This window comes from Cervus canadensis, chromosome X (genome assembly GCF_019320065.1).
Source record: "Cervus canadensis isolate Bull #8, Minnesota chromosome X, ASM1932006v1, whole genome shotgun sequence".
NCBI classification, from domain to species: domain Eukaryota; kingdom Metazoa; phylum Chordata; class Mammalia; order Artiodactyla; family Cervidae; genus Cervus; species Cervus canadensis.
The window spans coordinates 21462921-21489145 of NC_057419.1; the positions used below are offsets into that span (position 1 = coordinate 21462921).

Consider the following 26225-nt stretch of genomic DNA (forward strand, 5'->3'; position numbering starts at 1 on the left):
TGGGAGAATGAATATGCTGAGGGTGACAGAGACAGAGGCTGAAGATCCAGGAGAGAAGGGTGATGGAAGAACGGAGGTGTCTGAACACAGGGAAAGAGGATCAGATGCAGAAACCAAAGGAGGTGTTAGTGTTAGCCTTACAGCGGGAACCCTTTTCCCACTCCAGCGGTCAGGAAAGAGGTTGGCAGAGATGGAACTAGGCAGGTTTGTGGGCTATGAGAAGAATCGGGACTTGGAGGGGATTTCTGCTCCACGCTTCCCCATTTTCTCCATGAAATAAGCGAGAAGGATTGAGGTTGTCTGAGGGCCACCAGTCCCCAGCATAGGTCCTCCCCTCTGCTTCCCAGCCTGGCTGGACAGGGCTGGGGTTTTACTAAAGGGGACGCTGGGAAGGATAAGAAAGAACAGGTGGAAGTGCTGCCCCATGTGGCCTAGACTGGGAAGGGAAGGTGCCGAAGACAGGAGGGAGCCGGCACAAGAGGAGAAATGGAGAGGATCCCCCAGGGCCCACTGCAGGGCTGTGACTCTGAAACCTGGGTGTGTCTTATGGGAGATGCTCATCCCACCACATCTTACACAGTCGTTCAGAAGGTCCTGGCATTAGATGCCCATCAGCAGATGAATGGATAAGGAAGCTGTGGTACATATACACCATGGAATATTACTCAGCCATTAAAAAGAATTCATTTGAATCAGTTCTAATGAGATGGATGAAACTGGAGCCTATTATACAGAGTGAAGTAAGCCAGAAAGATAAAGACCATTACAGTATACTAACGCATATATATGGAATTTAGAAAGATGGTAACGATAACCCTATATGCAAAACAGAAAAAGAGACACAGATGTACAGAACAGACTTTTGGACTCTATGGGAGAAGGCGAGGGTGGGAGGTTTCGAGAGAACAGCATCGAAACATGTATATTATCAAGGGTGAAACAGATCACCAGCCCAGGTGGGATGCATGAGACAAGTGCTCGGGGCTGGTGCACTGGGAAGACCCAGAGGGATGGGATGGGGAGGGAGGTGGGAGGGGGGATCGGGATGGGGAATACATGTAAATCCATGGCTGATTCATGTCCATGTATGGCAAAAACCACTACAATATTGTAAAGTAATTAGTCTCCAACTAATAAAAATAAATGGGGGAAAAAAAAGAAGGTCCTGGCAGAGCTGTGTCAACCTCATTCATCAACCTCGTGGATGCTGATGTAAAGCAGGCTGGGCTGCCGCTGCTCAAAATCAGAACTCCCTACTTGGCCCCCACGTTCCCGCTCTCTGTACATCCTTCCCCAGAAGACACCACAAGTCCCCTTTAAGTGTTCCACTGTTCTCATGATAAAGGCATGATAAAGACTCTCATAAACACTTCTAACTTTTCAAAGTATGTTAGTTCATTGTATCACAGAAATTTTATATGTTAAGAAACATTTACTTTTTATAAATATTCATTATTGCTAGGGTATGCAGCTCACAAAATCCTTGATGGTTACATACTTCTATCACTCTCCACCAATATGTCAATTTTTATAAAATCCCCTCAAAATTATGGAAGATATACTCATTAAAAAAACACTGGCGGGCTGCCATTTTGCTTCAACTGAAAGACACTTAACTACATTTGACCAGTTATGGGCTATATTTTTTAGAAAACAAAAACCATATTTTTATTTCAAGTTTTTCACTTAGGAATGTTGTTATAAGTAGATATTTTTTAAAGTATCACAATGGAATGAATAATCATAGAGAACTTGGCATAGCAAAATTTCTATTAATAGTACAATGACACCCATGCTGCAACTAAAAGATCTTGCAGGCCACAATGAAGATGGAAGAACCTGCATGCTGCAACTAAGACCTACAGCAGCCAAATAAATAAAATATTATTAAAATGAGTACAATGTCATTAAATGAGGTAAAGAAAATTACAATCAATATTTTGGAAAACTACATTTAAGACACAACTTTGATACCTGACAATAGTGCTGGAGTTCAGTAAGTAGGTTATGATAATTTCCATGAAATAAGTCTTCAGGTGCATTGTTCTCCTATTAATATCAGAAAAATAAGTCAATATTTAATATCTCTAGGAACCAAATAAAGCACTAAAAATATATACTTCTCTATCTTAATTGTTTTCTTTTTTACCTCAAAAGGATTTCAGAAATCTACAATATAAAGCATAGATGAAGTAAAACCAAACCACGTAATCATGAGGATGAAAAAGATAAGAGCCAATTAAAAAGAGGGCTACAAGAAGGAAGTTATTATATAAGAAGCTAAGATTAAGAAAAGCTCCTGAATATTCATATGAACAGTTTATAATATACATACAAACAGACATAGTCATAAATGTATGTGTATGCTGGATTAGTAGACACACTTATTTCCTAGCTCTGCCCACTAAGTGGGACTAAGATCAGTGACACAAGAGTAGCAATGAACACACGTAGCGTCCAGAGCTTGGTTTCTAAATACCACTCTCCAATAAAAGGAACCAGAGGTGAATTGAAAGAGAGATGAATTCCAGAGCTGGAACAGGGAAAGTATATATGAGGCTAGAACACCTTGTAATGTCAGAAAATATGGAACTGCTCAAAAAAGAAGTGGGAGAATGTCAAAAGGTCACAGGAGCCAGAAGGAGCTCTCAATATATCATCAAAGCTGTAAAATTTGATTGATAAAATAGTGACAATATTGGATTATAATGTATACAATACAATAAATGTCCACCAGTCCATATTGATATAAAATATATAACTGAATAAATAAATGGGAGAGAAAGGATAGTTATTCCTTACAAATTAATTCCACTTAATAAATACAAAGAAAGAAGGGAAACAGAAAGTCACCAATAGGCAAACACCACAGTAGTAAATGTTGCAGATAAAATCCATGGTAAAATCCATGAGCTAACTCAACACAGAGCAAATAGTTGAGGACAGGATATTAGCACAAAGTATACTCCTTCCCAAAATATTTATTAATTACAAAGGGAAAATAGTAATTTTACAGTGAAAAAATCCAGCAGACCACCAGATGATTGGTGTTAACATCACCAGTAAAAAGACATATGGACATCTCAAACTCCTGATATGATTCATGAGGAGACAACACAGTGTATGTGGTGTTCTTGCCAAATTGCATAATTTCAATCTTTTCAAAAGAAAATATCAGACATACAAAAATCAAGAGACACATTTTACAAAATAAGTGATTAGTACATTCATCAAAACTGTCAAGGTCACAAAAGACAAGGAAAGACTAAGGAGTTGTCACTAACTGGAAGACACAACTAAAGTCAATGAGAAATACTGGATTGGAACAGAAAAAAGACTGGAGGAGAGGGGATGGTGAAATTCAAACAAGGATGCAGTTTAGCTAATTGTAAGGTACCAATGTTAATATTCTGGTTTTGAAAACCACACTGTGGTTAAACAGTTACCATAACTTTAAGTTACGCAGGTCAGTTAACATTAAGGAAAATTTTGTGAAAGACTAGAATTCTCTGTAATATATTCATAACTCTTCCATAAATCTAAGTGAAAGAAAGTGAAGTCACTCAGTCGTGTCCAACTCTTTGCAACCCCATGGACTGTAGCCTACCAGGCTCCTCCGTCTATGGAATTTTCCAGGCAAGAGTACTGGAGTGGATTGCTATTTCTTTCTCCAGGGGATCTTCCTGACCCAGGGATTGAACCCAGGTCTCCTGCATTGCAGGCAAACGCTTTACCATCTGAGCCACCAGGGAATCCCCCATAAATCTAAAACCACTTCAAAAATTAGAAAAGTCACTGAAGCAGGGTACAAAACTGCTATGAACTTCTATTAGATAAGGAAAAGAGGAAAATAAAATGGTAAAGTACTCATGTAAGAGAAATATTTCCTTGGGCTCACAAGTTCAGAGTAACTCCACAGTAAATGAAAGCTGAAAAGAATTTTAATCATTTTCTTTATGACAGTAAATGTGAATACATTTGGAAATTATCAATTAATACTACAAAAATATTCAGTCTGATGTCCATTCATTAATGACACTTCCACCTTCTGCACAATCAGGTGTTCATGCTCCTACATAGGGAGGATTAATTAATAAACCAAAAGGAAATATAAAAGAAAGAATTGAAAGAAAAGCTTTAAGACTTCAATTTCGTTTACAACATGCACCAAAGGCCTAAAGGACCTCTGCCCATTGCAAGCATTACAATAACATGGAAAAATATTTGCAGAACTATTCTCTCATTAAGTCAACTATACTTAAGACAACATTTTCCATTAAGCTTAACCCCTTATGTACTTCAAGATGGAAAGACTAGTCTTCTAGTAATCTGGCACCAGAATTGCTTTCAAAACAAATATTTCTAACCACAAAGAACTAAATGTTATATGACTTTTAACTTTCAAATAATCCAACAGTGACACTCTGTGGACAAAGCAGGAAGCACTTAAGCACCTGTTTTTCTTAAAATTACTCTAAGATACCTTAAATCCCTTTTTGGAATAAAACACAGTATAAATAAGTAAACAGCAAATAGCCATTTGATTTAATTATAATAATTCTTTATTCTAAGGATAAATTATGGACTATAAGGATAATTTTAATAGAACTATACCAAGTAATTATCAGTGTCTTTGTTTTTAAAATTATCTGAATTAGCCCCGCATTACAAATTTATTAGGCAGTAAAAATTTTATGGAATTATAATATATAGATTAGTAATTATAAAAACAATATTGTCATCTTACCCTTCTACAATGCTTTATGCTTTTCAAAGTACTTCCACATAAGTATGTCAAAAACCATGGCTCTTGGAAGGCAAATAACACTATCCCCCAAAGATTAAAACATTGGGGCTGACAGAAGTTAAAAGAACTGACTACACTAATTAGGTGGTATTACTATCCTCATCCTTATGTAAGTAAATTACTGTATTTTCTGTTAAACTTAATTATAAACAGTTTAATAATCTATTTTATTCAACTTCAGAGATTGAGAAGCATAGCACAATATGATGAAAATGTAAAATAGCACAACCACTTCAAAAAACCGTTTGTCAGTTTCTTATAAACTTTAATCTACCCTGTAACCCAGTATCTCCACTCCTGAGGATTTACCCAAATTAAATGCAAACATATGTTGACAAAAAGACTCCCATAATAATGTTCATAGCCACTTTACTCGTAATAACCAAAAACTGGAAACAACCCTAATGTCCATCAAAAGGAGAAAGAATAAACAAATCATAGATATTCATACAATGGAATATTACTCAGTAATAAATGGAAATGAAATATTGCTACAACCAGATGAATTTCAAAACATCACTAAGGAAGAGAGACCATGGCATGAAAGAATGCACACTGTGTGATTCTAGTTATTATAAAGTTCTAGAACAGGCAAAACTAATCTATGATGGAAAAAAACATTAGAATGGTATTTCAAGGTTCAAGGGGATGGAGACGTACTGGGAACAGTTATGAAGGAATTTTCTGGGATGATGTAAATATTCTTTACCTTGATAGAGGGGGGCATACATATTTGTTGAAACTCACTCTTAAGATCTGTGCATTTCACTGTATGAAATTAAACTCAATCTATTAAAAAGAAATAAGGCTGAATGAAAAAAAGAAAAAATTTTACTTTACTGTACAAACCATGCAATTGTCTTCTGGAATAGATGGTCGCCCTCTTTTGTACAATGGCACAGACTCCACTTCCTCTGAGTCAGGGTTACCTCTTTTTAAACTTTCCAGACATGAAACTACTTGGCTATTTAATACTACTAAATCTTCAGTTTCTGAAAAGCAAATGCATAAAAAAAGTTACTTAACACACTTACTGCTTTAATAAATTTAGTATGGATGGACATGTTTTCAGAATGCCAACTCAGGTTGAATTGGAGTTCTGGCTGAATTTTAGAGAGCAACAAAATGAGAATTCTTCTATTAGTGATTTAGGATAAACTTTTAAAAACTGAAGGACTTTATTGCCCACAAGTAGGAATAAGAACCCAGAACAAACACAGCTCCAAATTGTGAAGCAAATGCTTTACAATCTAAAGGCTATAGCATAAGTGCTGAAAACAAATGAAGAGACCATTAATATTTTTGTGCTTTCTTGAACTGCTTCTATACTCAATCTTCCACTAGGATTGGAAAAAAACATTCAACTATGGTTTCATCTGGTCTTCCATTACTGCATATTCCATTTACTTCCATTTACTGCATATTCAGCTCTTGAATTCATCTTGAAATTATTTAAGAGTGATGTGAGGCAAAAATCAAGTGGGCTTCCCCATTTCTAATAGTTAACCATTCATACCAGCATGATTTGCTATGTAATATGTTGTTCATGTTAATATATTGTAATATATTAACTATATATTCTTTATTCTGTTTATGATCTTCCTATTGCATTATATCTGGCTCCCTACTTCAAAACTAGTACCATAATATTTCAATAATTGTACTTTTAAATATTTTGTGTGTTTGATATGATAAATTACCACCTGTCCATTAAATAGGTTTTCCCAAGGTTTTTTTTAAAGGTACACTAGGGTATTTTTTTCTCAACCAGGAAAAATTTGTGTCTCTCCACTTACTCAAGCCTCTTTTAATGACCCTCAGTAAAGTATGTGCTTTCCTTTCATATAGGTTCTGCTATTTTTTTATTCCTTACAATTTTAAATATTTATTTGTAGCCATTATATGTTGGGGGTTTTTCCCTATATATCTTCTAAATTGTTTGATGCTGGTATGTGAGAAAATAATCTGCCCTTATAATTTAAAAAATTATCTAAACTGCCCCAAGGAAAAAAAATCTCAACAGATCTATGACAAGTAAAAAGACTGAATCAATCACCACAAACCTCCCAGTAAAGAGAAGGTCTGGACCAGAGGACCTCACTACTGGATTCTACCAAACACTTAAGGAGAAATTAACACAACAATCCTTCTCAAACTCTTTCAAAAAATTTAAGAATTACCCTGATACCAAAGTCAGATAAAGACATTATAAGAAAAGAAAAACAGGCCAACATCCCTTATGAATACAGATGTAAAAATCCTCATCAAAATATTAGCAAGTCTAATCCAACAGCATATTAAAAGAATTATTCACCATGACCAAGAGGGGTTTATCCTAGGAATGCAAGGTTAGTTTAACATAAGAAAACCAATCAATGTAACACATTCACATTAATAGAATAAAGAGGGGAAAAAACATGATGAGAATCTTGCTATAACTGCTATTTATTAATTTATTGATTATATAATTGCTTGCTATAATTGCTTAGGAGTATTTTTGGTGATTCTTCGAGATCTTCAACATAGAAAATCATGTCATCTATTCCATGGACTCTTGACCCAAGCTGTTTCTCCCAAAAGTTCAGTTTTAGCTTTGCCACCAAATAGTTATAATTTTAGTTGCCAGGTATAAATAATTTTTCAGAGACAAAATATACTCTCCCTAGTGCTTTCCAAGGCTACCTCCCCACTCCCTATAGAACAAAAACAGAAAAGGAGACATGACAGAGCTTAAATAAATGGAAAATGCAAGCACAGGTAAACACTGTGCTATTACCACAAAGCTTGGCGTTCTGATAATAAAGAATTAAGGTAAGAGTTAGAAGAATGTTTAAGCAATTTACTGGAAATGGGGACTGGGGATCAAAATTTCACACAGGAGGAAATTTAACAAAATTACCACATGACAATTCAGGCATCTCCCTAGGGACATCGCTGCCATCTTCAGAATCCGATTGTAGAACCAACACCTCATCATCAGAAAATAAGTCCTCATTAAGATCTGTATCAGTGTCTCGTATTACCACAACTTGAATATCATCATCATCATCATCGTCGCTGTCGTCATCTCCAACAGATAAAACTATACAATCTAAGAAGAAGCAAAGAGAATGTGTAGATTAGATGCCACATTACATAAAAAGTTTCTAGCAAAAATCACCTTATAAAGTTATGGGGTGTTTTAAAAACATTTTAGCTGAAAAAAATTAAATATTTTCATATCTCCAATCATCACCAAGTTAGCTAAGAAACCAATTGCTTAGTATAAAGCTTAGAGAGATATATGCATACATAAACACAAATAGTATTATTTCCAAGACCTTCAATTCTATAGAGCAATAAATTTCTTCTCCTTTAAGAAATTAGACCACCTGGCCCATGTACTGTGTTCAGTGATATGCTTTTAACTTTTAAATGATACAACTGAGATTATACAACCACACTCTGGGGTGGCCATGAATTTCCAAACTTGTTCTCTAAAAATTAATATTAATCTTTAGGATACTAAATAATGGAAAAATAACATACAAAAGTAATGTTATTATCAAAAATTAAATATAAATTGACTCACAAAATGTGAAATAGATGACTATAAGTAAACTACATGTGAAATATAAAATTGGCAAACTTCATATTTTAATGAATACAAAAGATAGCACAATATGCAAAATGTAAAGTATATAAATGAGCTTTCTTATTTCCTAAAGTTGGTCTGAAAAAAGAACATGTTTAAGCTTGAAGTATTAACTTGTAGGTCACATTTACCTTGCATATTTTGGATTCAGTATATTTATTTCAAATAGACCAAAGTACTAGAATAAAGTAATGAGCCAGTGTAAGGTGGTGTGAAAATGGTACTAAATTAGGAGTCATGTGGTGTAGGTTACAATTCAGGCTCTCTAGCTATCCAGAGGTATGACTCTGGGCCAGATACATCTACTCTTTTGCCTCTGTTTTGTCATCCATAAAACTTTGGGGTTGGCTTTGGAGAGTTGCAGTGAACTCTATCTACTTAATAGTCCTCACAGAAATAAAACAAAACTTTAGAAACTACCTGGTATCCAAACAAAAGGAAATTGGTTAAATAAATTATGGTAGTTCCATATGATAGAATGGTATATTGCCAATGAGAAGAACATTCTCAACATTTATTAATATTAGAAATGCTTGTGAAATAATCTTAAAGGAGTGAAAAGATTCATAGGAGAAAAATACAGCATAATCTTAACTTTGGGAGCAGAAGGAAACATACCAATGGTTATCTCTATGTCACTATCTCTGAGTAGCAAAATTATCTTCATTAGATTTCTTTGTATTTGTTAAGATTCTCTACAATAAAGTTTAGACTTCAAACGAAAATAACAAAAGCAAAGGCGACTGAAATTTTGTTTTTAAGATAAGCTTTTGTACATCAACAGATCTTTCAAACTAGTATGAGTAAAGCAATTGACAATTCCACTACGGTTTTTCAGTTAATTTGCAAAATTCCAATTAATTTTTTAGGTATATGCATAGCTTTCACAGGCAATTTTTAAGACACTATAACATTTAGAAGTTGTTTGAAGATTATGCTCCCAAGGTGCAAGGAACTAAGTTGCCATGAATTTATCAAGTAACACATAGTTCACAATGATGAGGGCTAAAACCTGTCACATGACAACTACCGCAAAAAATGAAAAGTGAAAGTGTTAGTCACTCAGTCATGCCCAATTCTTTGTGATCCCATGGACTGTATCTTGCCAGACTCCTCAGTCCATGGAATTCTCCAGGCAAGAATACTGGAAGGGGTTGCCATTCCCTTTTCCAGCGGATCTTCCCAACCCAGGGGTTGAACCCACGTCTCCTGCATTGCAGGCAGATTCTTTACTGTCTTAGCCACCAGGGAAGCCTACTGCAATGAATATACACAGAATATACACAACTAAACAGGACAGATAACAATGGCCAGATCATTCCTTTTTTTTTTTTTTAGCAAAAATGTGCATCAAAACAATCACTTTCTAAATCTTCTGTCAGGACTCTACAAAGCAGTCCTTCTACTCTTTCAATCAAACTTTAGAGACTACAAAGTCTGCCTGATCCCAAAGGATGATAATACTGTGTCCCATCACCCTGCATTTGCTACAGGCAGGCTTGAAACTGAACTGACCCCATGCCCTGCTTTATAAAACAATGCATACATTAAAAGTGTCTAACTAAAAAAAAAAAAAAAAAAAAAAACAATGCATACAAAAGATGCTTGTAAAATCTGTACTTGTAAACATTAAACCAGTTGACCACCTCCTGTTATAAAACCCGGGAGCAGTCTTTATTTGGAGAAAATTGGGTAGAGCAGGGAGGGAAGCTATCCTCAACTTACTAAACTAGTCTTTTCTACCGAACCATGCTCAACCGGTACAGCCAGCAGGTTGGTCCTGGAGCTCGCACCGAAGGGTTTCCCTGCCTTACAGGCGTCCTCACATTTTGCAGTGTTCTCTGACTCCTGCATCTGCCCTCTTAAAGCAAAGAATGCCCTCTGCGCCGGGATTTCTCCATACATGTATCTTTATTTTTTCTCCTTATTTGCATATTTACCATAAAACACACAGGCTGCCCAATCTGTCTTTGATCAAACACAGCCCCAAATTCAACATCCCAATCTCAAAAGATGTTATAATGAATTAACTCGCTAGCCTGTCAATTCTATAAACTCAAAATTCCACATAAAATTTTGGTGCTGAGTATGCTGTAGGGTATACAGAAGTAGAAATAAAAGGCACACATGAAACACACATTACAAACCAATGTTACCTCAGTGAAATGCAAATCTAAAAGGAAGTAACAATAAAGTTGCAATATTTTTTAAAAGTCTACATAACGGCTGAAAGTCTTGGTCCTTCTTGGACCCCAACGCCCTCTGACAGAGAAAAAGAAAGAACAAAGGATCAACTTGTTCCAGAAAGTCAGCACGAAGTACTTAAAAACTAAGTGGCTAAATCTCAAAAGCCCATCATATTCTGGCATCCCTGGAGAGGCCGGGGGGTGGGGGGCGGGGAGAGGACGGACACCCTACCCCCCAAAGCGCTGCTACAATTTGAGGTTAGAACTCGCTGTACCAGCTAAGCAAATCCTCTCCTCCCAGGAGTGCCCCAGCCATTAAGCCAAATCACTTTCCTGTGCAACGCGCCACACGCCACGCTCTGCAACTGCTGGCGGCGCGAGCACCAGAAGCCCTGCAATAAAGTTCAAAACAAAACTGCGGCCGCACAGAACTGCTTGCGCGCGAGTCTGGCACACCGCCCTCTGGAGCGCGCGGTAAACAACCGAGGTGGCCCACCCTCTGGCACGGTAACAACTGAGACTGTTCTACCACCACTAGAGGTCCTGGAAACAACTGCCACCCTCATGCGGAAAATGAGGCTGGCTCTCACCACGTGCTGGAGCCATGAGAATCGGCGTCCTCTGGGATCACCTCAAGTCCCAAGGACGCCATAAACGCCAGAGGCCTGAAAGCTTCAGGATCCCCTCCACACCGCCCCCCCCCCAGAATACTCTGCAGCCGCCTTGAGCCGCACAATACCCCTGAGCCCCTAAAACACCAGAAAACCTGCACCACCCTGAATGCCCCCCAGACGCCATGAACCACATCACGTCATGCCCCGGGACGCCATGAATCGGATCACGTCATGCCCCGGAATGCCACGAACTGGATCACGTCATGCCCTGGGACGCCATGAATCAGATCACGTCATGCCCCGGGAAGCCATGAACCTAGGACTCCATTATGAGATAGCCTCAAGCCTCAGGGACGCCATGAACTCCAGGACCCCAAAAGCCCCAGATTACCTCAAGCCCTGGGAGACCATGAATCCCGGGACTCCAGAAGCCCCAAATCACCTTAAATCTGAGGGAAACCATGAAGCCCCAGAACCCCCAAAAGCCCCAGAACCCCCAAAGGCCCCAGAACCCCTCAACCCTGGCAACCCACAAGCTTTGGATCACCTCTAACCCCTGGGGCACCATGAACCCTGGGACCCCAAAAGCCCCAGGACCAGCTAGAGCCTCTCGAACACCCTAGCCCCGGGTGTGCCTGACCAATATGGGACTGAAGCCGAGAGGCCATAACCAGTTGTGCCCTGGCCAATACCCCGTCAGTTCTGTGGTCGTCCACGCAACCCTCTAAACAGACTGGGTTCAAACCATATCAGAACCTTTCCCCGAACCAGGTAAGGAGAGGAAAAAGCTAGTGGGGGTCAGTTTTGGGGGCGTCTTACCGTCCTCCTCGGACATTGTGAGGTGAGATGCCCAGCTCCGAGGGCCTCAGGCTGGGCGTCTGCGCCGCTTCTAGAACCCGCCCGCGCTCGCGCAATAACTGACGCAGACTGAGGTACGGAAGCGAATGCGCACAAACCACCCCGGGTTCTACGGCTGCGCAGTAGTGCCTGGCTCCCCCGCAGGGGAGGGGGAGACCAGGCAGAATGCCAAGTGTGGTGGTTTGCCCCCCTCCCTTTCTACCTAAGTGTACTTTTCCGACACATACGAGAAAAAAAAAAAAAGTGAACTGGTAGCCACCAGAGTAATTCCACCATAGGAAACTTGTAGAATGTAAGAGATTTGAGTTCAGACTTTGTCTAAGGTTTTCCGGGTTTTGTACTCATATTCAACACCAGCTTTGGGTACAAATCTGGGACAAATCCAATTTTCAAAATGTGCCTTTAATAAGGCCCACTAAATCTGTGCCAGGGACTTCCAGGTGGCGCTAGGGGTAAAGAATCCATATGAGACGGGGGTTCAATCCCTGGGTCGGGAAGATCCCCTGGAGGAGAGCATGGCTATCCACTTCAGGATACTTGCCTGGAGAATCTCCATGGACAGAGGAGCCTGGCGGGCTACAGTCTCTAGGGTCGCAAAGAATCGAACATGACTGATGCAACTTAGCACACAGCACACATCTGTGCCACCCTGTCCTTTGGGGGGACCGCTCCTTACTTGCTATTTTCCAGCAGCCGTGTGCGTGCACCATTCCTCCACTAAGTAATAACAGCCAGGATTTACTGAGTGCTTCATTCAGTCATAGTTGTGCCCTCTTGGGCCCACTGTCAGCCCTAGAGGTAGTCACTGTTCATTATAGCTGTTATTTCTATATTCATTAGAGTTTTCTTACTAGCCAGTCCCTCATTACTACAATACACTGTTATACTTAACACATCTTTGTATTAAACTTTCTCTGTTCCAATTGTGTGATTTTTTTTTCTCTTCATTGTATATCCAGACTGATCCACACCCAATGGACCCAATGTCTGTTCCTAGAATGTTACTGAACATCCAACAGATGCTCGACAATCCCTTCACTTTCATTTTTATTCAGAACTCTCCATTCTTTTGATTGACCCCTCTTCTCCATGCAGGGACACAGAATGGTAGGTGGAAACGCTTTCTTACCATGGTTCTCTCCTAAGGCTAGCTTTCCTCCTCCTAGTCGGCCTAAGCTGCATCAACCTGACCAAGTAGGGCAGAATGTAGTGCCCAGGAGACCTTGCAGACATGGGAGAAGTGGGAAGAGATGCTGGTAGTACCATCAACCTAGGCTGAGGTGAGAGCTGAGCCACAATCCCTACAGAAGAGGAGGTATTTTAACCAATACCCAGTGCAGTCATGGAGTTCTGCTTCCTGTCATAATGGACAGGGGAACTGCAGAGCAGCCATTCTCCTGGAAGACAACTAAAAATGCTGGATGAAATGTTCTAAAAATAGTATCTGAGAACATACTGTATACCACAGGGAAATCTACCTAATGTACTGTGGGTGTCCTGAATGGGAAGGAAGTCCAAAAGGGAGGGGATATATGTATATGTTTGGCTGATTCATTTTGCCATACAGTAGAAACTAACACAACATTGTAAAGCAACTATACTCCAATATAAATTAATTTTCAAAAAGCTAAAAATATAGATAAAATAAAAATAGTCTCAAGAACATCAAAAAGTTAACATTATGAGCAATTACTGAGCTAAGAGCTGGGAAAGATCAGAAAACTAGAGAAGTGTGAGCAGCTGAGAGGATGGCTTCTGCTCTAGGTTATTCACTGCTCCTCCATAAAAGGAGAGGCCTTGCTGTAGTACTGTTGGCTTTGTTGGACTGAGGGACAAAGTCAGACTCTGGGAGCCACCGAACAAACAGGGCTGGTAAACCACTTCCTCCCTTGGATAGGGACCATGAAGAGTCATCCCTTCAGAGTAAAAGTGAGCAAATATTAAACAATATTGAGCAAGTTTGAGCAAGCTCCAGGAGATGGTGAAGGACAGGGAAGCCTGGTGCACTGCAGTCCATGGGGTCACAAAGACTGGACATGACAGAGTGACTGAACAACAACAACAATATTAACCAATAATTAACCACACCAGCTGTAGCTCAGTCTCATCCCATCTAGGGATTCAGTACTCCCAGGCGTCTGGCATAAGCAAATAAAAATTTTTTTCCTAGAAAGAGAACATCAACTTATTTCCCCAAACAATATTTAAATAGAATATCTAGCATGAGGTGAAATATGATCAGATATAGAAAACATAAAACAGCTGAAGAAAGAAGCAATTTAAAAAAAATCTATGCTGGGGGGACAGAGGCCTCTGCTGCACCCTCTACCCTCCATGACAACACGGGGCCTCTGTGCATAGGGGCCCTGACACAGGAACCTTGCTAGTGACCCAGGTCCTCTGGAGGAAGCTGGTCTGGGGGCATCTCAGGACATCCATGGGAAGGATCCAGACTGAAAGTCCTCGAGGCCCCAGGTTTTCAGGAAGGAGCCTCCTCACCCTTTAGTGACAGAAAACTGTGTTCCGGCAAAGCCAGGGAGAAAGACTCGCAGTCTCAAGCCTTTCTAGCGTCCCCTGCAGGCGACTACCAGCTGAGGGCACCACCCCTTGCATAGTGTGTGGAGCTAAAGACCTCAACGTTTGCCCGAGTGAGAAAAATAGAGCCAGGAAAGGTTGGCAGGGCTCTTGGAAGACAACAGAGAGGGGGATGGAAAGCAGGGTCTCCAAGGGAGCTAGAGGAGCAAGCTGGGGAGCACGGGGCCCAGCTCCAGCCACGGCTCCCAAGGGAGGGCAGCTGAGGCATTGCTCACTGTCTTCACTCACGTACCCAACCCAGGCTGTGCCCACCAACACCAGGGGAGCTGTAAACACTGGTGCCCAGGTCTGAGCTCCAGAGATCCCCAGGTCCCTGGTCAGGGACAGCTAGGTTCTGAGGCTGAAGAATTCCAGGGGTTTCTCACAGGTACCAGGCTGAGAGGCACTGCTCTGCACCCCACGAGAGGCTGGTCTCGGGATCTTTGCCTTTAATTATCACATCACCTGACAGGTTCATGTTATCAACCTGGTTCATGGACAGCTAAGTGAGCAGGGAAGAGGAAGTGAAAGGACTAAATGCCCACTCTGCCCAAAAGACAGAGAAGGGTACAAATAAATACTCTCACAAAACAGCAGTGACCCCTACAGTTCAACTTCATCAAAACTATTGCAACCTGGATGACCAATCAGGGATATGAAAAGATGCTCAGCATGACTAAGCATCAGGGAAATGCAAATCAAAACCACAATGAGATAGCACCTCACACCTGTCAGAATGGCCATCATCCAAAAAAAAAAAAAATAAACAAACACAAATAACAAATGTTTATGAGGATGCGGAGAAAAGGGAACCCTTGTACACTGTTGGTGGGAATGTAAATTGGTGCAGCCACTGTTGGAGAACAGTATGGAGGTTCCTCAAAAACCTAAAAATAGAATTACCATATACCCAGCAATTCCATTCCTGGGTATATATCCAAAAGAAACAAAAACACTAATATGAAAAGATACATGGACCCCAATGCTCATAGCAGCATTATTTGCAATTTCCAAGATATGGAAGTAACCAAAGTGTCCATCAATGAATGAATGGATATGAAGATGTGATTTATATATATGTGTATATAACTAAAATTAAATAATTGATTATATTCAATTCAAACTATTTAATTTCAAATAAATAAATTATAAAATTATTGATCCAGCAAACAGAAAACTACTGCAACCCAGGGCTGGATTTCACAAGGCAGTACTGACAGTCGCCAAACAGCCTGAAATGCTGGGGACTGCAGAGTCCAGGTATGGAAATTCACACTTGACCAAGACGTGTGTCCCTGCGTCCTTGCTGACCCCTCCCCACCCCCACCTCACAGAGTCACAATGAGGCTATTGGATCCAAGGCCTGAAGAACAGTTCTCATTGTGGGGTGGGGGGAGAGAGGAGGGGTGGCAACAACACAGGTACAAGTTTGATCAACTTAAGTTCTCTTTGTAAAGATGGGGAAAGGCCTGGGAGAGGCACAGAACATCGCTTCCAGTGGTGGTGAAACTGGATCCCATTGGCTCATTAAGGCCGAAATGGGGATGGGGTGTGTGAGAGAGACTGTGGGGGAAGATGGGGCTACGTCAGGGGCTGAGAATAGGAAAGCCATTTCAGAGAAGACACCGAGAGAAATAAATCCAACCCCTCCCCACTGCTGTGTGACCTACACTTTGTAGGTGGTGTCAGGTGAGGTAAGTGGGACAACAGTTTGTCTGCCTCCCTGGCAAGGCCTGGGCCTGGGACCCTTGTGGCTCCGGGGAGCACCCTCTCCCCTCCAGGTGGTGGCTACCAGAAGACACAGGACTGGGGCCTCTCCTCACCTGCCTTCTTTGTGGCGGTGATGCGAGTCCCACGTGGCTCCCTGGCCACAATGTGTGGCTCCTGGGCGCCTGGGTGAAATGGGGAGATCCGTCTGCACCCCATTGCCCTTTTGTGCTAGGAAGTGGCCTTGGCGTACACGGCCCTCCCGTCAGGCCCAGAACTTTCTTTTCCTGAGCCGGGTGCGCCGGGCTCGGCAACCTGGAACCTACATCACCAGTGGTCAAGGCTTCTTGGGTGCCTTCCTGGCTTCTTCCCCGGCCCCCAAAGCTCTTCTGAGACCCCTGTCAAAAGCTGGACCTCCCGAACCTTGGCGATCTGGAAAGGAACCGCTAATTTCACTTGAAAGAGAAAGGTGGTTGTGCTGGACTGTTTCTGGACAGTGCCGAACCCAGCAAACAATTCGGGCGTCTGTCAGAGGGATGCCTCCTCCTCTGAGAAGAGCTCAGAAAAAGGTAGAATGAAACCACTGGAGTTGCCCCCAAGGACATAACGTGGACGGCGGTGCCTCAGAGGCTCTGCGCACTGCGGAGGATCTATGGGTATTGTTTGCTGAGATTCCCCGCCCCCACTGGCTGCCAGGATGATTCCTCCATAATGTAGGTCTGCTAGTGTGACCCCTGCCACACACACACCTCCAGTTTATAATTCTTTACTTGCTTCTCACAGTACAGTCCTTGAAAGTGTAAGTCGCTCAGTCATGTCCGACTCTTTGCGATCCCATGGACTATACAGTCTGTGGAATTCTCCAGGCCAGAATACTGGAGTGGGTAGCCATTCCCTTCTCCAGGAGATTTTCCCAACTCAGGGATCGAACTCAAGTCTCCTGCATTGCAGGCGGATTACCAACTGGGCCACCAGGGAAGCCCAGCAATACTGGAGTGGGTAGCCTATCCCTTCTTCAGCGAATATTCCTGACCCAAGAATCGAACCCAGGTCTCCTGCATTGCAAGCAGATTCTTTACCAGTTGAGCTAGTAGAGAAGCCCTTGAGTGCCATCCAAAGCTGACCCAAAGGCCTTCCTACTCCAAGCTTCCTTCTACTCTCCAGAATCCATGTTGAAATTTATTTTAAGAACAAATCTAAAGTCTTCTTTAATATCAAGGCCACACAGCTGCTTTCCCGGGCCTCCAGTATAATTAGGTTTAAGCCTTGAATAGGATATGGAAAAGGAGTAGCAGGGACTGAGTGGAGGGAGAAGCAATGCTGGAATAAAGGGATGGTTCCTGTACTCTTTGTGTCAAGCTGCTTCCCATCCTCCTCTCCCCGAATTCTCACACCCCTGAAGGCAAATGGTTATCCTCCTATCTGAGAGCTAAACAAAGGGCCACAAACAGAAAACAGCGGGGGGGGGGGGTTAACCTTGAGTCCCTTTGGGTATATCGTTCTCTCTCAGACCTCTTTGTAACATCCCTGGAAAACACTCTGATGTTTGGGGGCCAAGAAAATGCTCCAAAAGGAGAGTACAGGAAAACACCATGGGGCCCATTGTGGACAGGGTAAAGCCAGGAGGAGCCTCCCTGAGAATGTTAACACATCCAGCACACCCAGTGGCCTGCCAAGACACCCACATCAGGGCCCCCCACTATAGAGCACTGGATCCACTGAGGTTCAGAGGAACACTATAGGTTACCTTCTGTTTAATGTAATCCTCTTCTATTAAATTTTGGATTTTGTACGATTTTATGACATCGACAGGAGTACCGTGTATTGACTTTTCCCTGAGGGGTGGCTCCCTCCTAGACTCTCATGGCTTCCCAGGGCTGTGCCCTCACTGGCTGCTGCCGTATTACCCTTCAGGCTGTGAGAATTGCTTCAGAAACCTCTGAACCATCCCTTCAAACTCCCATGACTTATCCCACAGCAAAGAAGAGGCTGACAACAACTGGATCCTCCCTAGTCCGGCCAAATGGCAATTTCTAATGGTCTCCATTTTTACAATTTTCAAATCTACTTACCATATGCCATGGCATGAATGTCTTTGAACTTTGATAATAAAGGAAGATCTTCAGCAACTTTCATTAAGGCAGGGGGAACACTGGAAATGTGATTTATAAATTTTGGACTAGAGCAGTTACTACACATTTATGGTTAACACTTCTTAAGGTTCAACCAAAATTCAGTTAAAATTTCAAAGCTGAGGAAAACTTCATAGCTAAAAATTACACATTATAGAAACTATTAATTAGATATAGTTGTCAGCTATTGTTATTATTTAGCTTCTAAATCATGTCCGACTCTTTGCAACTCCATGGACTGTAGCCCACCAGGCTCCTCTGTCCAGATAGGATTTCCCAGGCAAGGATATATTTGCCATTTCCTTCTCCAGGGGACCTTCCCAACCAGGGATTGAGCTCACATCTTTTACAATGACAGGTGGGATCTTTACCCCTAAGCCACCAGGGAGCCCTGTCAGCTATGAATTCCTCATAAAAAGAATAAACCCCTTTTTAAAGAAAAACAAACATCCTCTCTGCCTCTAAATTCCATATGGCTCTTGTCCTAGAAGATAAATACATATCCTTTTAACTCTAGTATCTCGTAGGTTGCATCAGTTGTTGTTCAATTAGTCGTGTCCAACTCTGCGACCCCATGGACTGCAGCACACCAGGCTTCCCTGCCCTTCCATCTCCCAGAGCTTGCTCAAAGTCATGTCCATTGAGTCGGTGATACCATCCAACCATCTCATCCTCTGTCGCCCCTTTCTCCTCCTGCCATCAATCTTACCCAGCATCAGGGACTTTTCCAATTAATCGGCCCCTTGCATCACATGACCAAAGTATTGGAGTTTCAGCTTCAGCATCAGTCCTTCCAATGAATATTCAGAGCTGATTTCCTTTAGGATTGACTGACTTGATCTCCTTGTTGTCCAAGGGACTCTTAAGAATCTTCTCCAGCACCAGAGATGCAAAGTATCAATTCTTCAGCACTCCTCCTTCTTTATGGTCTAAGTCTCACATCTCTGCATGACTACTGGAGAAACAACAGCTTTGACTATTATGGACATTTGTCAGCAAAGTGATGTCTCTGCTTTTTAATACAATGTCTTCAGTTCAGTTCAGTCACTCAGTCGTGTCCAACTCTTTGAGACCCCATGAACTGCAGCACCCCAGGCCTCCCTGTCCATCACCAACTCCTGAGTCCACCCAAACCCATGTCCATTGAGTCGGTGATGCCATCCAACCACCTCATTCTCTGTCGTCCCCTTCTCCTCCTGCCCTCGATCTTTCCCAGCATCAGGGTCTTTTCAAATGAGTCACTTCTTCGCATCAGGTGGCCAAAGTATTGGAGTTTCAGCTTCAACATCAGTCCTTCCAATGAACACCCAGGGCTGATTTCCTTTTGGAAATACACTGTCTAGATAGCATTTAAATTGTCTTCTAATGCCCAGCAATGCTTCTCAAACTTAAGACTCCTGATGAAAGTGAAAGAAGAGAGTGAAAAAGTTGGCTTAAAGCTCAACATTCAGAAAACTAAGATCATGGCATCCGGTCCCATCACTTCATGGCAAATAGATGGTGAAACAGTGGAAACAGTGGCTGACTTTATTTTTCTGGGCTCCAAAACCACTGCAGATAGTGATTGCAGCCATGAAATTAAAAGACACTTACTCCTTGGAAGGAAAGTTATGACCAACCTAGACAGCATATTAAAAAGCAGAGACATTACTTTGCCAACAAAGGTCTGTCTAGTCAAGGCTATTTTTTATCCAGTGGTCATGTATGGATGTGAGAGTTGGACTATAAAGAAAGCTGAGCTCAGAATGGATGCTTTTGAACTGTGGTGTTGGAGAAGACTCTTGAGCGTCCGTTGGACTGCAAGGAGATCCAACCAGTCCATCCTAAAGGAGATCAGTCCTGGGTGTTCATTGGAAGGACTGATGTTGAAGCTGAAACTCCAATACTTTGGCCACCTGATGAGAAGAGCTGACTCATTTGAAAAGACCCTGATGCTGGGAAAGATTGAGGGCAGGAGGAGAAGGGGATGACAGAGGATGAGGTGGTTGGATGGCATCACCGACTCAATGGACATGGGTTTGGGTGGACTCTGGGAGTTGATGATGGACAGGGAGGCCTGGAATGCTGCAGTTCATGGGGTTGCAAAGAGTTGGACATGACTGAGCGACTGAACTGAACTGAGGACTACCTAGAGGGCTTGTTAAAATATAGATTGCAGGGTTCCACTACTAGTTTCTTATTCACCATGTCTGAATCCTAAAAGATGATGCTGTTAAAGTTCTGCATTCAATATATCAACAAGTTTGGAAAACTCAGCAATGGCCACAGGAGTGGAAAAGGTCAGTTTTCATTCCAATTCCAAAGAAGGGCAATGCCAAAGAATGTTCAAACTACCATACAGTTGTGCTCATTTCACATGCTAGCAAGGTAATTCTCAAAATTCTTCAAGCTAAGCTTCACAGTAGGGTGAACTGAGAACTTCCAGATGTACAAGCTGAATTTAGAAAAGGCAGAGGAACCAAATTGCCAACATCCATTGGATCATAGAAAAAGCAAGAGAATTCCAGAAAACATCTATTTCTGCTTCATTGACTATGCTAAAGCTGTGTAGATCATAACAAACTATGGAAAATTCTTAAGGAAATAGATATACCCAGACCAACTTACCTGCTTCCTGAGAAACCTATATGCTGGTCAAGAAGCAATAGTTAGAACTGGATATGGAACAATGGAATGGTTCAAAACTGGTAAAGGAGTATGTAAAGGTTGCATATTGCCACTCTGCTTACTTAACTTAGATGCAGAGTACATCAGGTGAAATGCCAGGCTGGATGAATCTCAAGCTGGAATCAAGAATGCTGGGAGAAATATCAACAACCTGAGATATGCAGATAATACCACCCTAATGGCAGAAAGTGAAGAGGAACCAAAGAGCCTCTTGATGAAAGTGTAAGAGGAGAGTGAAAAAGCTGGCCAACATTCAAAACAGTAACATCAGAGGCACTCCTAAGATGGCAGAGGAATACAACGGGGAGACCACTTTCTCCCCAACAAATTCATCAAAAGATCATTTGAATGCTGAACAACTTTCACAGAACAATTTCTGAATGCTGGTGGAGGACACCAGGCACCCAGGAGGCAGCCCATTCTCTTTGAAAGGAGGTAGAACAAAATATAAAAGACAAAAAGAGGGGCAAAAGAGTTAGGGACGGAAAAAAAAAAAGTTAGGGACGGAGACCCATCCTGGGGAGGGAGTCATGAAGGAGGAGAAGTTTCCAAACAGCAGGAAACTCTCTCACCAGAGGGTCTATGGGGAGTTTGGGAATCTCAGAGGGCAACATAACCGGGAGGAAAAAAAAAAACAAAAACCCACAGACTACGCACCTAACTGCAACACCCAATGGAGAAGTAGCCCAGACACTGGCCTCCACCACCAGCAAGCAGGGGCTGGACAGGGAGGTATGGGTTGCATGCTTAGGTTAAGGACTGGCCTGAATGCCCTGAGGACAATCTGAGGGAACTAATGTGAGATAGCAACCCAAACTGTGGGATAACCAGAGAGAAGGAAAAAAAAAAAGAGGGAGAAAACTTTGTTGCAAAAACCTCTAACCTAAGGCACAGCCTGGCCTGCTCACAGACCAGAGGATTGAGCAATCACCAAGGGACAGCTAGCTGGCTGCAGACTGGCCCCTCCCACCCAACCAGAGGCAGAGAGGCAGGTGTGCGATAACAAGAGTGGTAAGGCAAGAGGCAATCTCGGCCCCAGAGACTGGCATCCTCCGCCAAACTGTGAGCAGGCTCCCAGTTGCTAATTAAGGTTTCCTGGGATCCTGGATGGTTGACATCTGCCAGGAGGGTTGCAGCCTGAGATCAGCTCCCCAGAGGAGACACACGGCATACCTGAGATGGCACTCTGATGGCACACCCAGTACACCAAGCGACTGGGACCAGGGAGGTGATTAAGACCCACGGCCCAACTGGGACAGTGCGCTCGCCAAGTACCTGGTCGCCTGAGCTGCTAGGACCTGGGAAGGGCACAAAACGCACACCCAACCGAGTCTGTGCCTTTGTGGAGTACCCGAGAACCTGAACCTGAGCAGCTTAGACCTGGGAAGTGCACGAAAGGCAGAGCACACTTTGGACAGCACCCCTGCAGAGCAACCTGGAGCCTGAGCAGTGTAAGCACACCGGGAGAGCACACGCAGCCATGACCTGGGCAAATCCAGTGTGGTCCATGCACTGCAAGCACTTGCCACACATGCCCGTGATATTTGCTTGCAGGGTTCCTCCCTTCCCAGAACACAACTGAACAAGTAAGCCTAGATAAGTGATCACCTTCGCCCCCTTGTGTCAGGGCAGAAATTAGACACTGAAGAGACTTGCAAACAGAGGAGGCCAAAGAAGGAGGAACTGCTCTGGAACTAACAGGTGCAACAGATTAAAACTCTGCAGTTAACAATGATGAAACATTGGAAGGGGCCTATAGACCTTGACAAGAAGTATAACCTGGAACAAGAAACTATTTGAAACTGAACTGACCTATACTGCCCTCAACAGCTCCAGAGAAATTCCTAGTTATATTTTTACTGTTACCATTTTTTTTTATTTTTCAAGTCTTTATTACTCCTTTAATTTTCATTTTTATAATCTACTCAGTTATAACCTATTACCTTGAAAAAAAGACCCTAATTTTAAAGCAAATTTCATATATATACTTTTTATAATTTTTGTGATTTTGTTTTGTATTTTTAATATTTTAGAGTCTAACCTCTGCTCTAGATTTTTAATCTTTGCTTTATGGTATTTGTTATCAACTTTGTACCTTTAAGAATCTAAACTTCAGTACCCATTTTTGCTTAGGGGTGTGATGACTGGCTTGATTGCTCTCTCCTCTTTTGACTATCCCTTTCCTCTCCGAGATAACCTCTACCTCCTCCCTCCCACTTCTATTCTCTACATAACTCTGTGAGTCTCTCTGGGTGTTCTGGGTTGTGAAGAACACTTAGGGAACTAATTACTAGCTAGATTTGTCTCTCCCCTTTTGACTCCCCCTCTTCTCCTCCTATCTTCTCCCCCTCTTCTCCACCTCTGTCTCCCTCCTCCCTCTGCTCTTCTCTATGTAACTCTGTGAACCTATCTGGGTGTTCCAGACTATGGAGAGCACATAGAAAATTGATTATTGCCTAGATAACTATCCTCACTTTTGACTCCCCCTCTTCTCCTGGTCACCTCTATCTTTCTCCTCCCTCTATCTCTTCTCCATGTAACTCTGTGAACCTCTCTAGGTATCCCTCACTGTGGAGAATATTTTCACCATTAACCTAAATGTTTTATCATCTGTGCTGTATGGATGGAGAAGTCCTGAGGCTACTGTAAGAATAAGACTGAAAGCCAGAGGGAGAAGGCTTAAATTCAAAACTTCAGAACACCAGGAAACTCCTGAATCCAGGGAACATTAATTGACAAGAGCTCATCCAAAAGCCTCCATACCTACACTGAAACCAAGCTCCACCCAAGAGCCAACAAGTTCCAAAGCAAGAGGTACCACACTAATTCTCCAGCAATGCAGGAACACAGCACTAAGAAATAAAATGCAGTCTACCCAAAGTCACACCAAAACCACAGACACCCCAAAACTCCCTACTGGACACTGCATGGCACTGCAGAGAGAAGAGATCCAGTTCCACCCACCATAACACAGACACAAGCTACCCTAACCAGGAAACATTGACAAACCACTAATCCAGCCCTATTCACAGGGAGCAAGCTCCACAATAAAGAGGAACCACAAACTTCCAGCCTAAAGAAAGGCCACTCCAAACACAGAAATTTAAACAAAATGAAAAGGCAAAGAAATATTCAGCAGGTAAAGAAGCATGATAAATGCCCACCAAACCAAGCAAAAGAAAAGGAGATAGGGAGTTCACGAGAAAAAAAATTCAGAATAATGTTAGTAAAGATGATCCAACATCTTGAAAACAAAATGGAGTTACAGATAAATAGCCTGGAGACAAGGATTGAGAAGATGCAAGAAATGTTTAACAAGGACCTAGAAGAAATAAAAAAGTCAATCAACAATGAATAATGCAATAACTAAGATCAAAAGCACTCTGGAGGGAACCAACAGTAGAATAACAGAGGCAGAAGATAGGATAAGTGAGATGGAAGATAGAATGGTGGAAATAAATAAAGCAGAGAGGAAAAAAGAAAAAAGAATTTTAAAAAATGAGGACAACCTCAGAGGCCTCTGGGACAATCTTAAACGCCCCAATATTTGAATCATAGGAGTCCCAGAAGAAGACAAAAAGAAAGGGCATGAGAAAATATTTGAGGAGGTAATAGTTGAAAACTTCCCTAAAATGGGGAAGCAAATAACCACCCAAGTCCAAGAAACCCAGAGAGTTGCAAACAGGATAAACCCAAGGCAAAACACCCCCAAGACACATATTAATCAAATTAATGAAGATCAAACACAAAGACCAAATATCAAAAGCAGCAAGGGAAAAGCAACAAATAACACACAAGGGGATTCCCATAAGAATTACAGCTGATCTCACCACTACTATTCAACATAGTTTTGGAAGTTTTGGCCACAGCAATCAGAGCAGAAAAAGAAATAAAAGGAATCCAGATAGGAAAAGAAGAAGTAAAACTCTCACTGTTTGCAGATGACATGATCCTCTACATAGAAAACTCTAAAGACTCTACCAGAAAATTACTAGAGCTAATCAATGAATACAGTAATGTTGCAGGATATAAAATTAACACACAGAAATCCCTTGCATTCCTATATGCTAACAATGAGAAAACAGAGAAATTAAGGAAACAATACCATTCACCATTGCAACAAAAAAGAATAAAATACTTAGGAGTATATCTACCTAAAGAAACGAAAGACCTATACATAGAAAACTATAAAACACTGATGAAAGAAATCAAAGAGGACACAAATAGATGGAGAAATATATTGTGTTCATGGATTGGAAGACTCAATATTGTGAAAATGGCTATACTACCCAAAGCAATCTATAGTTTCAATGCAATCCCTATCAAGCTAACAACAGTATTTTTCACAGAACTAGAACAAATAATTTCACAATTTGTATGGAAATACAAAAAAATCTCAAATAGCCAAAGCAATCTTGAGAAAGAAGAATGGAACAGGAGGAATCAACCTGCCTGACTTCAGACTCTACTGCAAAGCCACAGTCATCAAGACAGTATGGTACTGGCACAAAGACAGAAATATAGATCAATGGAACAGAATTGAAAGCCCAGAGATAAATCCACAAACCTATGGACACCTTATCTTTGACAAAGGAGGCAAGGATATACAATGGAAAAAAGACAACCTCTTTAACAAGTGGTGCTGGGAAAACTGGTCAACCACTTGTAAAAAATGAAACTAGAACACCTTCTAACACCATACACAAAAATAAACTAAAAATGGATTAAAGATCTAAATGTAAGACCAGAAACTATAAAACTCCTAGAGGAGAACATAGGCAAAACACTCTCCGACATAAATCACAGCAGGATCCTCTCTGACCCACCTCCCAGAATGTTGGAAATAAAAGCAAAAATAAACAAATGGGACCTAATGAAACTTAAAAGCTTTTGCACAACGAAGGAAACTATAAGCAAGGTGAATATACAGCCTTCAGAATGGGAGAAAATAATAGCAAATGCAGCAACTGACAAGGAATTAATCTCAAAAACATACAAGCAGCTCATACAGCACAATACAAGAAAAATAATCGACCCAATCAAAAA

The 26225-nt window shown here is 41.7% G+C and overlaps 1 protein-coding gene across 2 annotated transcripts in view; it reads right to left on the reverse strand.

Annotated features, from left to right (window-relative positions):
* The window catches only part of BEND2 (BEN domain containing 2), a 45829-nt gene extending 33679 nt beyond the window's left edge, over positions 1–12150 (reverse strand). The window contains exons 1-4 of one of the 2 annotated variants that reach the window (XM_043458960.1): positions 12061–12150; positions 7707–7898; positions 5657–5799; positions 1975–2049 (exon numbers count right to left, since the gene is read on the reverse strand). In XM_043458960.1, coding sequence (XP_043314895.1) covers positions 1975–2049; positions 5657–5799; positions 7707–7898; positions 12061–12076 — 426 coding nt within the window. In that variant the 5' untranslated portion in view covers positions 12077–12150. The remainder of the gene's footprint in view (positions 1–1974; positions 2050–5656; positions 5800–7706; positions 7899–12060) is intronic. The other variant, XM_043458961.1, reaches the window with a different exon arrangement.
* Positions 12151–26225: the final 14075 nt, after the last annotated feature.